This window comes from Sminthopsis crassicaudata, chromosome 6 (assembly GCF_048593235.1).
Source record: "Sminthopsis crassicaudata isolate SCR6 chromosome 6, ASM4859323v1, whole genome shotgun sequence".
NCBI lineage: Eukaryota > Metazoa > Chordata > Mammalia > Dasyuromorphia > Dasyuridae > Sminthopsis > Sminthopsis crassicaudata.
Window position 1 is genome coordinate 121157194 of NC_133622.1, and position 15130 is coordinate 121172323.

The 15130-nt window shown below is 32.9% G+C and overlaps 1 protein-coding gene across 5 annotated transcripts in view; it reads left to right on the forward strand.

Moving 5' to 3' along the window:
• Nucleotides 1–15130, forward strand: part of TET2 (tet methylcytosine dioxygenase 2) — a 185375-nt gene that overhangs the window by 133004 nt on the left and 37241 nt on the right. For 4 of the 5 annotated variants that reach the window (XM_074274589.1, XM_074274588.1, XM_074274587.1 and 1 more), the window contains 5 exons: nucleotides 236–326; nucleotides 1816–1909; nucleotides 3358–3566; nucleotides 6640–6790; nucleotides 12360–12449. In XM_074274589.1, coding sequence (XP_074130690.1) covers nucleotides 236–326; nucleotides 1816–1909; nucleotides 3358–3566; nucleotides 6640–6790; nucleotides 12360–12449 — 635 coding nt within the window. Of the gene's footprint in view, nucleotides 1–235; nucleotides 327–1815; nucleotides 1910–3357; nucleotides 3567–6639; nucleotides 6791–12359; nucleotides 12450–15130 lie in introns of those variants that run through there. The other variant, XM_074274591.1, reaches the window with a different exon arrangement.

The window sequence follows — 15130 nt, forward strand, 5'->3', positions numbered from 1 at the left end:
CAATGCACATTAAAATATTCTTTTTATCCAGCTGCCCTCCTTATTAATCATTTGGCATAATTTCTGGTAAAATATCAGTCAACTAATTTGCTCATCCTGTAAAAAAATTTTTTTTCTATTATAACAAGTCACCTTTAGGGTCCTTAATGTGCAATTGGGGGATAACTTTGTGAATGTACCCTTTACACTTAGTATAATTGAGGTCTAAAATAATAATCTTCTATTATTTCAACAGAGCAAATTATTGAAAAAGATGAAGGTCCTTTTTATACCCATCTAGGAGCAGGTCCTAATGTGGCAGCTATTAGAGAAATCATGGAAGAAAGGTAATTAACACAAAGGCACAGGGCAGATTAACGTTTATCCTTTTGTGTATGTCAGAATTTTTCCAGGATTCACATATAAAGAAGAAAACAATTGTAAATCAAGTAATTATTGGTAGGCTTAGCTACTCCAATGTTGCCAACATTACACACTGTGCTATTCACCAGAGAGTCACAATATTTGACAGGACTAATAGTCTGTTAGCTGGCACAGGCTGCCCACTTTGAGGTGGATGCCAGAAAGCCGAGGCAAGAACAAGAATTAGCCAACCTGAGAGGCACAGGAGTGTTGGCAGGAGCTAAAAAGATAGACCCAGATCTGGCTTTTCCCTGCTGATGATAAAACATGAAAGAAAGAAAAAAAAATGAGATAATACGCAAATGCAGAAGTGAAATGGAGACAAATTTACCTTCAGTTGCCAATTAGCAACTTCCTAAAAAAGTTGTTGTTTATGTAATACATGGCATATGACAGAAACTCTTTATAATAGCACTTCCTTAGCTGCTAGTTTCGCATGCAGAATGATTTCCCCGTCTACACAAACTCTCTATATAAGTAGCCTGTCATTATGAGAGTGATCCATGAATGTAAGCTTCTATAGCCTTCATGTCTTAGGCATCAATGAGGATGGTTGAATCACTACATGATTCTACACCTAGGATTCCTTTTCTTTATTAATATTTTATATAATTGTTAAGATGCATTATGATGTCTCAGACAAAAAATATGCTTAGCTGGAGTCTTACCTCATTCCTTGCTAGCAAGTTCCAATGCTAGCTCATAAAGGTATACAAATGTACTAATGACCCATTCCCTAATGATCTGCTAATATTAGTATGTTTCATTGAATGCTTGATTCATTAGCAGGGAATACCCTAAGCATAAGGAAGAAATAGAACCCATTGTATAAGGTTATCTGTGCTTCCACAGTTTGTGTACTAAACTAGATCATTAAAGGAGAGCAGTGGAATTAAAGGTGCTATAACATCCAAAATTTGTTATGAATTATGTAAAACTTCAAAATTTCTACATTGAGTAGTGAAAGAAAAATAATTTAGTGCATGGTTTAGATGATTCCATTTAAGCAAAATGAAAGGAAGCCTTATGGCTTGTGAGACTTTATATCAGAATGAGCTCTCAACAGCTGTCATCTAATTAGCATTATTTCCAAATTGGTCATTTACAGCTTCTCAGGATATCTTATACCGAGAAAAATAAGATTGAAACAATTTATTCTTATGTACTTTGAATGCCTCAGATCTTATTTTTTAAAGTAAATGGTAGAATCCTTTAAAAAATGTTTTGGTCATAGAATTGGACGTGCTCTTAGAGTACATGATTTTATTTGACCACATTACCCAGGTCCATATGCTGATTTTGTGTTTGTGTATGTGTGTGTGTGTGTGTGTGTGTGTGTGTGTGTGTGTGTGTGTGTGTATCTGTGTCCATATGTGTGGTATTTTGTGTTTGTTTCTGTTTTTGTTTTTTAAGGTTTGGACAGAAGGGTAAAGCTATTAGAATTGAAAGAGTTGTCTATACTGGTAAAGAAGGCAAGAGTTCTCAGGGATGCCCTATTGCCAAATGGGTAAGTAATATAAGACAAAGTATCAGAGTACTTTGATTAATCCCATTTTAGAAATTCAGTTGCTCATCCCAAGAAATGACTTGAAAACTAGTATCGATTAGTAATATATTTTATATATGATATTTTATAGTCTGAGTACCTCCTATGACAAAAGTAGGTTATTTAAAATATGTGTGTATGTTATGTTTTTGCATGTATACATACATATATTACATGTATATATGTATTCATATGTATATATACATACACACTATAAAAATGTGTGTGGATAAAGATATAGATATCCAAACAGATATATGTGACCTGACTTTTTAAAATTAAATTTTATTTTTTTTCAATTAATATGCATATGATTTTTTTTCTCCTACATTTCCTCTATCTTCAATTTAAAAAAAAATCTTTGTAACAAATCTGTATAATCAAGCAAACAAATTCCCTATTCAGAATTATATGTCATTCTGCATTTTAAGTAGCTCCTCAAGGAACTGTTTTTACATTTTTTTGTATATCCTTCAGGGCTTATCCCAATACCTCATATTTAACAGTTACACAATAAATTCTTATTGATTGGACGGATAGGGGATGGGAAAGAAATGAACTGGTTAGCAATTGGAATTTAATAGAATATTTAAAAAGTAAAAGATACCTGTAGATAACTGCTCAGAGTTTAATCCTTCAGAAAATGTAACCCCATAGTGATATCATTACACTAATAATAACAGCTAGCATTTATGCATTCTTAAATTTGCAAAATGTTTACAAATATTATCTCATTTTATCTTCCCAACAACCCTAGGAATTAGGTATTATTGCAATCCCCATTTTATAGATGAAGTAAAAATTAAATTAATTTCCTTAGGGTCACACAGCTAACAATTGCACAGTCCAGAGCTCTATCCAACAAGCCATTTGGCCTTTCACTTAACAAAGAAGGAAAATGTTCCCGTGACCAGTACTGGATATACTGAAGTTAGCATTTATTAACAATTAACTGATACACTGAGCTAAACAATGAAAAGTTAGGTCTCCCTAAATGTCTTGTTCATAGACAAAGTGAGAAGCCAGTGCCCTTATACATAAAAGCAAAGAAAGTTAGTCAGTCTGATGAACATGGTTCCAATTTTGAAACATATTTGAATTGTATAAATATGTATACATATATTGTATTTAACATATATTTTAACATATTTAACTACCATCTAGGGGAGAGGTTGGAGAGGAGGGGAAAAGTTGAAAGGAAAGTTTTTACAAGGGTCAGTGTTGAAAAATTACCCATGCATATGTTTTATATATAAAAAGCTATAATAAAAAACATATTTTAAGAAAAAAAAAGAAACATATCTGAACATGTGAATGTACTTTTATATATTTCAATTAACAGTGTGTTGTTTTGTTGTCTCTTTGGGTTGGTGGTATTTGTGTTGGGGCTGAAATTGTGGTCTATGTAGGTAGTTCGCAGAAGTTGCAATGAAGAAAAGCTACTATGTTTGGTACGGGAGCGAGCTGGCCATACCTGTGAGGCAGCTGTGATTGTGATTCTCATCCTGGTGTGGGAGGGAATCCCACTCTCCCTTGCTGACAGATTATACTCTGAACTTACTGAAACGCTAAGGAAATATGGCACTCTCACCAACCGACGGTGTGCACTAAACGAAGAGTAAGTGAAGCCAGTTGCATTCTTTTCTTCACTTATTCAATGAAATATAACTAGCAATCTAGAGGTTCTATTGGAATTGGCTCTTGTCCTAAATGGATTAGTTGGAAGGCATGGGGAATCATGAGTTAAAAAAGACCCCCGTTTCTATATTTTGTAATATGAAAATTGAAACCTCAAGCATGCTGCATGAAAACAGTGTGAGATCATTCAAGATCTTGCTAACATTTATCAAAAAAAGAGAGGGGTATTATTTGTATTTGAATAAGGATATAAGAAATGTGTCTAAGAATTAAGTGAAGGTGATTGGAAATCAAGAGCCATAGCACATTTTTGTTGTATCCCAAAAGCAATTAGGTGACCTCCTCAAGTCATCTGAGTCACCCCAACCAAAAAAAAAAAAAAAAATCTAAGACTTCCATAAACAGAAGACAATCTGCCTATGAGTTTGAAGAGGTACATTTTTTGATGATATATTAATACATGGAATGGCAGACCTGGAATCAGGAAAACTCATCTTTCTAAGTTCAAATCTGGCCTCAGACACTTACTGTGTGATCTTGGGCAAGTCATTTAATCCTGTTTGCTTCAGCTTCCTCATCTGTAAAATGAGCTGGAGAAGGAAATGGCAAACCACTCCAGTATCTTTGCCAAGAAAACCCCAAAGGTCACAGAGAGAGACACAACTTAAATGACTAAATAACAACTGTATCTATATATACACATATTTAGAAAGAGAGAGAAAAAAAAGGGGGGGGAGGGAGAGAAAGAGTAATCCACAGTAGTGATAAATTGGAGCTCTAATGTCTGGAAGAATTATGCTTTAAGAAAAAAAAAAAAAAAAAGAATGATTCCAAAAACTGGGTGGATAAGGAATAGATATTATAGTCATTCACAGCTGTCCTGACATAACTTTGATCAAAACAGTTATTAGAAAGCCATATGATAGCCTGTATACTCAATTACCTGAGTTTTTTTTTTCTATTTCATTCATGCTTATGGAAAAAATATCATAGTATTACTGAACACAGAAGAAACTTCAGAAGCCATCTATCCCAAACCTCTCAATTTATATATGAGGACACCTGAGCTAATTAGAAACGTTTAATTGACTCACACAAAGTTCACACGGCTTGTAAGATCAGAGGTAGGATTTGAACAGAGGTTCAATAATTATTGATTTAATTATTGCCCCCCACTTCTATAAAACTTTTGATATAATAAAATTAACCTTCATTCCACACTTGTGCTCAAAACAGAAGTCATTTTCATTTCATCTCATAATAAATGAGCATTGTAAATTCTAATCATTAATAAAGAGAATATTTATCATGAAATTCAATTGTAATGCTTTGACATTACACCTATATTCAGTGCTACACCTATATTCAGTTCCACAATTCATAAGTTTTTCCCTTTTCTTTTTCTTGTATTTTTTCCTTTTTCAAAATTTATAAAATAGATTGCTGGGGGCAAGAGGGAGCAGCTAGGTGTCGCAGTGAATAGAGCACCAGTTCTGAAGTCAGGAGTCAAACCTGATTTCAGACACTTAACACATCCTAGCTGTGTGACCCTGGGCAAGTCAATTAACCCCAATTGCCTCAGTAAAAGAAAAAAAGATTGCTAGGTTTATGTATCCCCTTTTAAATGGAGCCCTTCTTGATCCTGATCCAGTTGCTATTATCCCTTCAGATTACTTTTTATTTATTTTGAGGACACATTTTGTTTATGTTTATGTTTGTACCTATAGTTTTCCCCTATGGAATTAAAGGTCTTTAAGGGCAGGAATGTTTTCATTTTTATTTTTGCATGGCCAGAATCAAGCAGAAGAGGGAAGGATGCCTTGGTGCCATTATTTTGGATGGTGATCTCTCATTTTAAACTCCAGCAATGAATTACAATTGCTCTAAAGTGACTTTTTAATAAATTTGTTTTCTTGTATAATCTTTTTCTCATATTTCATATTTAAATAATTTAAAATAAAAATATGTGTATTCTTATTCAAGATTTATAATATTATTTACGTCATTAAAATTTGTTCCAGTATTCCTCCATTTCCCCCCTCCAAGGGGGAAATATTTTTAAAGACAAAAAAAAAAAATAAAAGAATACCTGAAAATAAATGCAATAAACCATACTTGTGGGTTACTTACCTTTGCAAAGGGGAATGGGGTGAATTTTTTCTCATATCTCTTCTGAATTCATATGGGAGAAGTCAAGGTTTAGATTTTCTGCCCAAAACAGAGTATAATTCCACATCTGGGACTGCTAAATTCAGATTTAAATTTTCAAAACTAATCAGGCATTGCCACTGAATTTGTTAATGTCATGTGCTTTACATTGCATATTTAATATTTCATTTCCTAGAAAAATACTCTGGGAGCACTTATCATTGGGAAATTTGAAAATTGGTTCCAGTGTTTTTCTCCAAACAAAAATCAATTGTTTCCTCTAACAAATAAGATTCCCCAGGAATTTCCATTTTGTGACTAGGTTGTGTCAGTCTAGTTTGAGTGAGTTGGGATGATGTCTGCCATTACATTGGTCCTCAATGCCATAGATGCTTTTCTGTCATGGAGGGTAAACTAGAGCTCATTTTATTTTTAAATCTTGTTTTGCACTATCTATGATACAATGTGTTTTTTAAAATAATACTTCTATTTTCAAAATGCATGCAAAGATAGTCTTCAATATTCACCCTTGCAAAACTTTGAGTTCCAAATTTTTATTCCTCCCTCCCTCTAATACCCTCCCCTAGACAGCAAGTAATCCAATATAGGTTAAACATGTTCAGTTCTTATCAACATATTTCCACATTTATCATGCTACACAGGAAAAATAAGATCAAAAAGGAAAAAAATTGAGAAAGAAAAAGAAGCAAGCAAACAACAACAACAAAGGTGAAAATAATATGTTGTGATGCACATTCAGTCCCTATAATCATTTCTGGATGCAGATATTTCTCTCCATATGATACAATGTTAAATGAGACTTATATATGTGACTTGAAAAGACTCTAAAGGAGACAGTGTATCTAATTGCACACCTAACAATACTAATGGTTCTGTTTCCTCAGACGAACCTGTGCCTGTCAGGGGCTGGATCCTGAAACCTGTGGTGCTTCATTTTCTTTTGGCTGCTCATGGAGTATGTACTACAATGGATGTAAGTTTGCCAGAAGCAAGATCCCAAGGAAATTTAAGCTGCTTGGGGATGATCCAAAAGAGGTTGGTTTTCTATTATGAGCCATTAACTGTCTTTCATGTTTTATAGAGTCACCAGAACTATTATTTTAGGATCTCATGAATATATAAGATCTCATAGAATTAAGAGCTGGAAGAAAATCTTAGATACAATTTAGCTTAATCATCCAATTTTACAAATGAATGACTTAGTAAGATGGAGTGATTTAGTTAAAGTTTTACTGGTAGTAAATACTAGACCTTTTTACTCTAAATACTATTGTATTTCTATTACACCACACTAGAGATAGAAGATGAACAAAAGCTCAGCTAAATGACATGACTCAATCGTCAGTGGAATGTGGTAGAATGTTTCTAATTGCCCTGGATTAATATTCAAATATAAATGAAGAAGCAGCACTATGTAGTAAACATGGAAAAAGTACTGGACCTACATTCATGGAGATGAGTTTGAATCCTGTCTCCGATACTCACTAGCTGTATGACCTAGACAAATCATTTACCTTACCTAAGCAGGGTTTCTTCATAAAGCAAAAGTAGTGACTTGGCATGATAAATGTGGAAATATGTATAGAAGAATAACACAAGTTTAACCTATATTGGATTGCTTGCTGTCTAAGGCAGGGAGTGGGGGAAAGGGAGGAAGAAAAATTTGGAACACAAGATTTTGCAAAGATGAATGTTCATAACTATCTTTGCATATATTTTAGAAATAAAAAGTTATTATTTTTTTTAAAGTAGTGGTTTTCTTAAAGAAGGGAAAGGGACCTGTATGTGCAAGAATGTTTGTGGCAGCCCATTTTGTAGTGGCGAGAAACTGGAAACTGAGTGGATGCCCATCTATTGGAGAATGGCTGAATAAATTATGGTATATGAATATTATGGAATATTATTGTTCTGTAAGAAATGATCAACAGGATGATTTCAGAAAGGCCTGGAGAGACTTACATGAACTGATGCTAAGTGAAATGAGCAGGACCAGGAGATCAATGTATATACTTCAACAACAATACTATATGATGATCAATTCTGATAAACGTGGCCATCTTCAACAATGAGATGAACCAAATCAATTCCACTAGAACAGTAATGAACTGAACCAGTTATGCCCAGCGAAAGAATTCTGGGAGATGACTATGAACCATTACATAGAATTCCCAATACCCCTAATTTTGTCTGCATGCATTTTTAATTTCCTTCACAGACTAATTGTACACTATTTCAAAATCCGATTCTTTTTGTACAGCAAAATAACTGTTTGGACATGTATACATATATTGTATTTAATTTATACATTTTTCCTGTCTATGATAATACTTTTATTTTTTTAATATGATTTATTTTTAATTCAGTTTCACTTTTTCAATCAATGAAAATCTACCTTCTTTCCCTTTCATTTTTTGCCATCTCAACTCCACCCCATTGAGAAAGAAGGCAAAACAAAAGCCCTCTTATAAGTGAGTATAATCAAGCACAACAAATAATCAAGCACAACAAATTCGTACTTTGGCCAAGCTCCCACTCCTGTCACCCCAAATAATTCTCTTTTTAAAAAATTTTTATAATTATAATACTTGTACTCACTTCTTTTCCGAATTTTCCCCTCCCTCCCTCTACCTCCTCCCCTAGGGATGACAGGCAATCCCATACATGTTAAATGTGTTATAGTATATCCTAGATACAATATATGTGTGTAAAACTGAATTTCTTTTTGCACAGTAAGAATTGGATTCAGAAAGTAAAAGTAACCTGGGTAGAAAGACAATAGTGCAGTTTACACTCAATTCCCAGTGTTCTTTCTCTGGGTGTAGCTGATTCTGTCCATCATTGATCAACTGGAGCTGATTAATTTATACTTTAACATATGTAACATGTGTTGGTCAACCTGCCATCTGGGGGAGGAGAGTGGGGGGGGGAAGGAGGGGAAAAATTGGAACAAAAGGCTTGGTAATTGTCAATGCTATAAAATTACTTAATGCATATATCTTGTAAATAAAAAGCTATAATAAAAATATTTTTTTTAATTTTTAAAAAGTAGTGGTTTTGACTCTATGACCTCTAAAGTCTCCTCCTAATTTCAAATTAGGACACTGAAAAGAAATGAACTCAGAGTCTAGCGATTTAGGATCAAATCCTGGTTTTTCCAGTTAGTCGACTAGCATTTACTAACTACATGGCAGATATTGGGCTAAGCATTAGGGATACAAAGAAAGGTAAACTAATAAAATGGGAGTTATTATAACTATTCACAACTACCTCACAGAATGGATGTAGGGACCCAGTGAGCTAATGTAAATGAGATTTCCATAAACTATAAAGCACTATATGAATGTAGGAAGATGATGGCGATTTTATAGTGGAAATATATCATGCACTTAGTAGTGAATAGGCAAAATATATTAGTCCCTCCTAATACTTTATCCTTTTTTAGTATTTATTTTTCCAAATACATGCAAAGATAGTTTCCTTTTTTTCTTGTTTTTTTTTTCAATTTCACATAAGTATTTTATTTTTATAATACCTTTTTATTTTCAAAATACATGCAAAGAGAATTTTCAACATTTACTCTTGCAAAACCTTGTGTTCCAAATTTTTTCCCTTTCTTCCCCCTCTTCTCCTCCCCTAGACATCAAGTATGTTGGATTATACTTAAACATGTGCAATTATTCTAAACATATTTCTATATTTGTCATGCTGCACAAGAAAAATCAGATCAAAAAAGGAAAAAAAAAAAGAGAAAGAAAAAAACAAACAAAGGTGAAAATACCATAATGTGACCTACATTCAGTCCTCATAATCCTCTTTCTGGACATAGATGGCTCTCTTCCTCACAGATCTGTTGAAATTGACCTGAATCACCTCATTGTTGAGAGCCAATCCCATTATGGTTGATCATGGAATAGTCTTATTTTTGTGTACGATGTTATCTTCGTTCCACTCACTTCTCTAAGTATCAGTTCATGCAAGTCTCTCCAGGCCTTTCTAAAATTAGCTTTCTGATCATTCACAAAGATAATTTTCAACATTTCCCTTTGTAAAATCTTGTGTTCCAAATTTTTCTCCTTCCCGAAGACAGCAAGCAATACAATATTGGTTAAATATATGCAATTCTTCAAATATATTTCCATATTCGTTTTGCTGTGCAAGAAAAATCAGCTCAAAAGGAAAAAAACACACACACACAAAAGAAACAAATAAAGAAACAATAACAAAAAGGTGTATGCTTTGATCTACATTCAGTCTCCATTGTCCTCTCACTCAGTGTGGATGGCACTTTCTATCCCAAGTCTATTGGATTGCCTTGAATCACTACATTGTTGAAAAGAGTTAAGTTCATCACAGTTGATCATCACATAATCTTATTGTTGTGTGTGTACAATGTTCTCTTGGTTCTGCCCATTTCACTTAGCATTAGTTAATGCAAGTCTTTCCAGGCTTTTCTGAAATCAGCCTACTTATCATTTCTTATAGGACAATAACCTTATACTTAATCTTGTGGTGAAATCCCAGTGTTTTTGAGAATTGTAAAGATAAAGTTAAATGAGCATATGATGTTCTCTATAATTGTAATCTTACAATCTTACTTTAGGCTATTCAGTTAGAAATAAGCCAGATTTCCTATTCTTATTCATATCATGGATATGTTTTTGGTGGGATGACATCATGAAAATGTTGCTCTTGGGTTTAAGAAAAATAATCTGTTGCTAGTGTAATGCAAATGTGGTATTATTACCAAATTAGCTCGGTAATCAATTTATCAAAATTTTGTTATCTACAAATTTTTTTTTCCTTAAGAACAATTTCTTTATCAAAGACTTTTGAGTATTGTATGGCCTATAGGATATCAATTATTGTTTGATTGAAACTCTTGATTATGTTTTGCATTTGAGCTGTGATCAATCCAAGAAATCTAGAGCAAATCTGAAACATTTTATGCTGTTAATGTGACTTTGGATGTAATCAATGTATACATACAAAATGAATAAGTAATAAAAAATAATACTTCTTTACTGCATTTTGAAAACTCAGTCTTATTCTATTTATGGCTCTAATAGTTTGCTGATGAAGAGCAGGAAAATGAAAGTAAAGTCCAAATATTCATGGATTAGTAATATAAAGATTTCCTAAGGAAATACTGCTTGCATTTTAAAACAATATTACTTAAATGCACAAAATGTTCTTTTTAGTATTTTGAAGTCACTGTGATTTCAGAGGCCAAATGAACAGTGGCAGTTTTTTATGATGATAACAAGTTTTATTTTATCCACTAAAAAGTAATTTCATATCCTTTCTATAAATGCTTATCTCCCAGGAAAGGAATTCACGTACACTAAATGGAAGGGGGTGACCAGTAATCTCTTTTTTGAGAATAGATAGGAGAACATAGTTTCAATTCTGAGCAAAATTACAGTGAATTACAGAAGTGTAGATCTGCCCCACCATCTAAAACAGAATCAATGGAGATTATATACTAGGCTGCCACTCTTTTTACAGCTAATGCCAGGCTTATCTTTTATTTGATAACATTTGTACTAAAATCAGAATTCTAAACACGAGGTAAAAATAGAGCAACTTAATATTATGAGACAATTTTACATATTTATAAATGCAAGAAAGGCAATCTCTGAGTCAGGAGTTCCTAGGTTCAAATCCCACCCATGATATATATTGTTTGAGTGACCCTGAGTAAGGGACTTAATGTTTCATTGTGGAGTTGCACAAAAGTTGCTAATCTGCTTTAGTAGATGCCATTTCTTCATTACAGAATCCTCTGCATTGTTGGAATAATGAACTTGAGACAAAAACAAAAACAAATAAGCAACAAGAAAAACCAATATATTTCACTTAAAAAGATTATTGTTCTCCTTCAACTGAAAACATAAATGGTTATTCCTTCTTTATGTTGAGTAGACTCAAACTCTTGCTTCAAGGGTTTTATCCATTTTGGAAAATTTCAGTTATTTTTTATTAATACATAGAAAACTCATTTTGACTTATTAAAATAATTTTTGTAAGCTACTCAAAACATGAAGCTTATATATAGAAATAGTAAACCAAGGGTGGGTTTTCAATTTATTACCCTCTTTGGATGCTAATGGAAAAGTGTGACAACAAATAAGCTTTTTTTTCTTTCCAAATATGAGTTGTATTTCTGTGGTATCAGATAATCTATTAAAATGTCTCTAAAGATCTGGATATTTGATGGAATATGTATAAAACATCTATATGACTGATCTCAGCTCACTTTGCATTCAAATATTATAGAGATGGGGCAGCTAGGTGGCGCAGTGAATAGAGCACTAGCCTTGAATTCAGGAGGACCCGAGTTCAAATCTGGTCTCAGACACTTAACACTGCCTAGCTGTGTGACCCTGGGCAAGTCACTTAACCCCAGCCTTAGGAAAAAGAAAAAAAAAAAAAAAAAAAAACAAATATTATAGAGATATGCAAATATATCCTATATTATAAGGTTGTATGAGTAAAGGAATATGTTTTGATTTATACCAAAGATACAGGCAGTCAATTCAAAGCTAATTGTCTTCATATGGAGAGAAAATAACATATAATCTATACAATATTTAATTTTGTACAGGAAGAAAAATTGGAATCTCATTTGCAAAATCTGTCTACTCTGATGGCACCTACATATAAGAAACTTGCTCCTGATGCATATAATAACCAGGTGAGTTTAAAATAATTAACATAATTGGAATAATTTATTTCTTATATTTTGATTTGATTTATGCTTTTCTTTGCCTAAAAAAGGTGTTTCCCTTCTCTTCCCTAAAACCTGTTATAATATGCTGTCCTTGATGCATAAAAATTAGAGACTGACAATTAAAAGATAGGAGATGGTGGAGAGAAGGGAAAATGGGTACCTCTAGACAATATGGTCACGCCCAAACAAGATTTTTTTTCTATTTTTTTTTTTGTTCATACTTGTTATTTCATATATATAAAACACGAAGAAACTTTTCCTTCAATATGGAATAATACAGAGTCTTTAGTGTCTCTTTGACACAGATATTTTAGATATTTGAAGACAGCTATGATGGACCATCTTCTTTCCCTTCCTCACTCCCAACACAAGTTTTTGTCTTTTACAAGCTAAAGATCCTTTGTTCTTTCAGCTAGCATAGTTTCTTGACCTTTACCATCCTGGTTACCTTTCTGCCTACATTGTTGATAACTGTTCTCAAAGTATGATATCCAGAACTGGTCTTATTTTTTCATATGTGTGCTGACCAGCACTAAATATGAGAGTTGGGACCATCCATCAGCTTCCTTGATCTGAAGTCCAAGTTTCATATTAAACATGATTATTTCCATGTTTTATTCCCAACTATTTCTCGTCTTAAGTTACCCATGTTGTACTGAATTCAGTCTTTTAAAAAAAAAAAATGTTATCCTGTGGCTCCAACAGTATTTTGAATTGTTTCTTTCTAGCTACTTGCAACGTGTGTGTGTGGTTTTTTTGTTTGTTTGTTTTAATCTTAGAGCTCTGGAATTTGACTATAATATTCCTGGTAGTTTTAATTTTGTGATCTCTTTCAAAGCTAATCAATGGATTCTCTGGATCTAAGTTATCAGGACAGTTTTTCTTGGTGATTCATTGAAATATGTCTAAGCCTTTTTTTATCATGGCTATAAGATAATTCACTAATTCTTAAATTATCTCTCGATCCATTTTCTAGGTGAGTTTTTTTTTTCCTAATTAGTTATTTCTTTCATTTTTTAAATTTTATTTTATTATTTTTTTGAAGGCTCACAGTCTTCCATTTTCCCAATTCCCATTTTAAGGAGTTATTTTCTTTAGTGAGCTTTTGCATTTAACCAATTCTGCTTTTTTAAGGAATTCTTTTCTTCAGAATTTTGTACCACTTTTACCATTAGAACCATTCTTTTTTTTAAAGCATGATTTTCTTTTCTTTTCTTTTCTTTTTTTTTTTTTTTTGGTGCTTCCTTTATCAAGCAGTTGGTTTTCTTTTCCTAATTTTATTGTATCACTCTCATTTCTTTTCTAGTTTTTTCTCTAGCTCTCATCTCTTTCTTTAATTTCTAGGAATTCTTTCCGGCCCCAATTAGAATTTTTTCTTTGAGGCTTTTCTTCTATGCATGTTTTCATACTGTTGTTTTCTGGATTTATGTCTTGGTCCTCCTTGCCACCACAGTAGGTTTTTATGCTCAAATTTCTTTTTAAAAATTGTTTGCTCATTTCCCAGCCTATTCTTTAACTTTGAACTTTATGTTAAATTGGGCTATGCTCACTTGGAGGGTGGAGAGGTACTGTCCCAAGTTTCAGGTTTTTTCATCATGCTGTTTTCAGAATTAGTTCCGGGTGTCTTTAAGTCTTCAATATTTTCAAGATGGTGTGATCTTGAGAGAGATATAGTCACTGTTCTTGTAGTCTACACTATGATCTTTATCCAGGAAAATCCCTGCTCCCCTGCAGCCACAAGTACTAGTACTGCTCTTTGCTTTGGAATTGTAACCAAAGTTCTTTATTCCATATGAGCACTATTCTCCACCCAGGAACTATGATGCAGAACTGCCTATGGGCCAATCAGTGCCATTTGCATTCAGTACTGACAAAGGGTCCCTTGTAATCTCTTTCTGATTAGTTTTTCTGATTTAAAAAACATAATTGAAGGACTTACAGTTACCCATGTTAAAATACACAATTGTTTATATTCAGTGGTATCAAGCAAATACTTTTCATTGAATAAACACAATTGCTGAATAAATTATTATATGTGGTAGTTGAAATACAGGGAGAACTATTTTCTTTCCTGCAACGATGTTTTTTTTTTTTTCTAAATTCAGCTAGAAATTTTGATATACCATATATTGTATTTAACATATATTTTAGCATAATAAACATATATGATACTATCTGACATCTAGGGGAGGAAGGTAGAGGAAAGGAAGAGATAATTTGCAAGGGTCAGTGTTGAAAAATTACCCATGGATAGGATTTGTAAATAAAAAGCTTTAATAAAAAAGAAAAAAAAAATTAATATCCTCTGTATCCTGCCCATTTGTAGATATCTTGCCTTTGTTGACTTGCTCTAAGTTCTATCTTCTCTAGATACATCCTTTCAAAAATTTACAGCAATACAAATACAAAAGCAAAATAGATATACCCATTAGCATATGCTTTTAAAATATTGTCTTTGAGAATTTTTATTTGACGACTTTGAAATGCAACTGAACCAGTTTTTCCTTAAGCAGATATCTGTTTATTTTGTTGAGCTCATTTCAGAGATAATGACCCTAAAACAGTTTCTCACATTTAGCCTTGTTGACTGTGTGCTGTTTTTTAGTGAATAAGCACATGTAGAGCCTGTATATAAAAAAATTTAA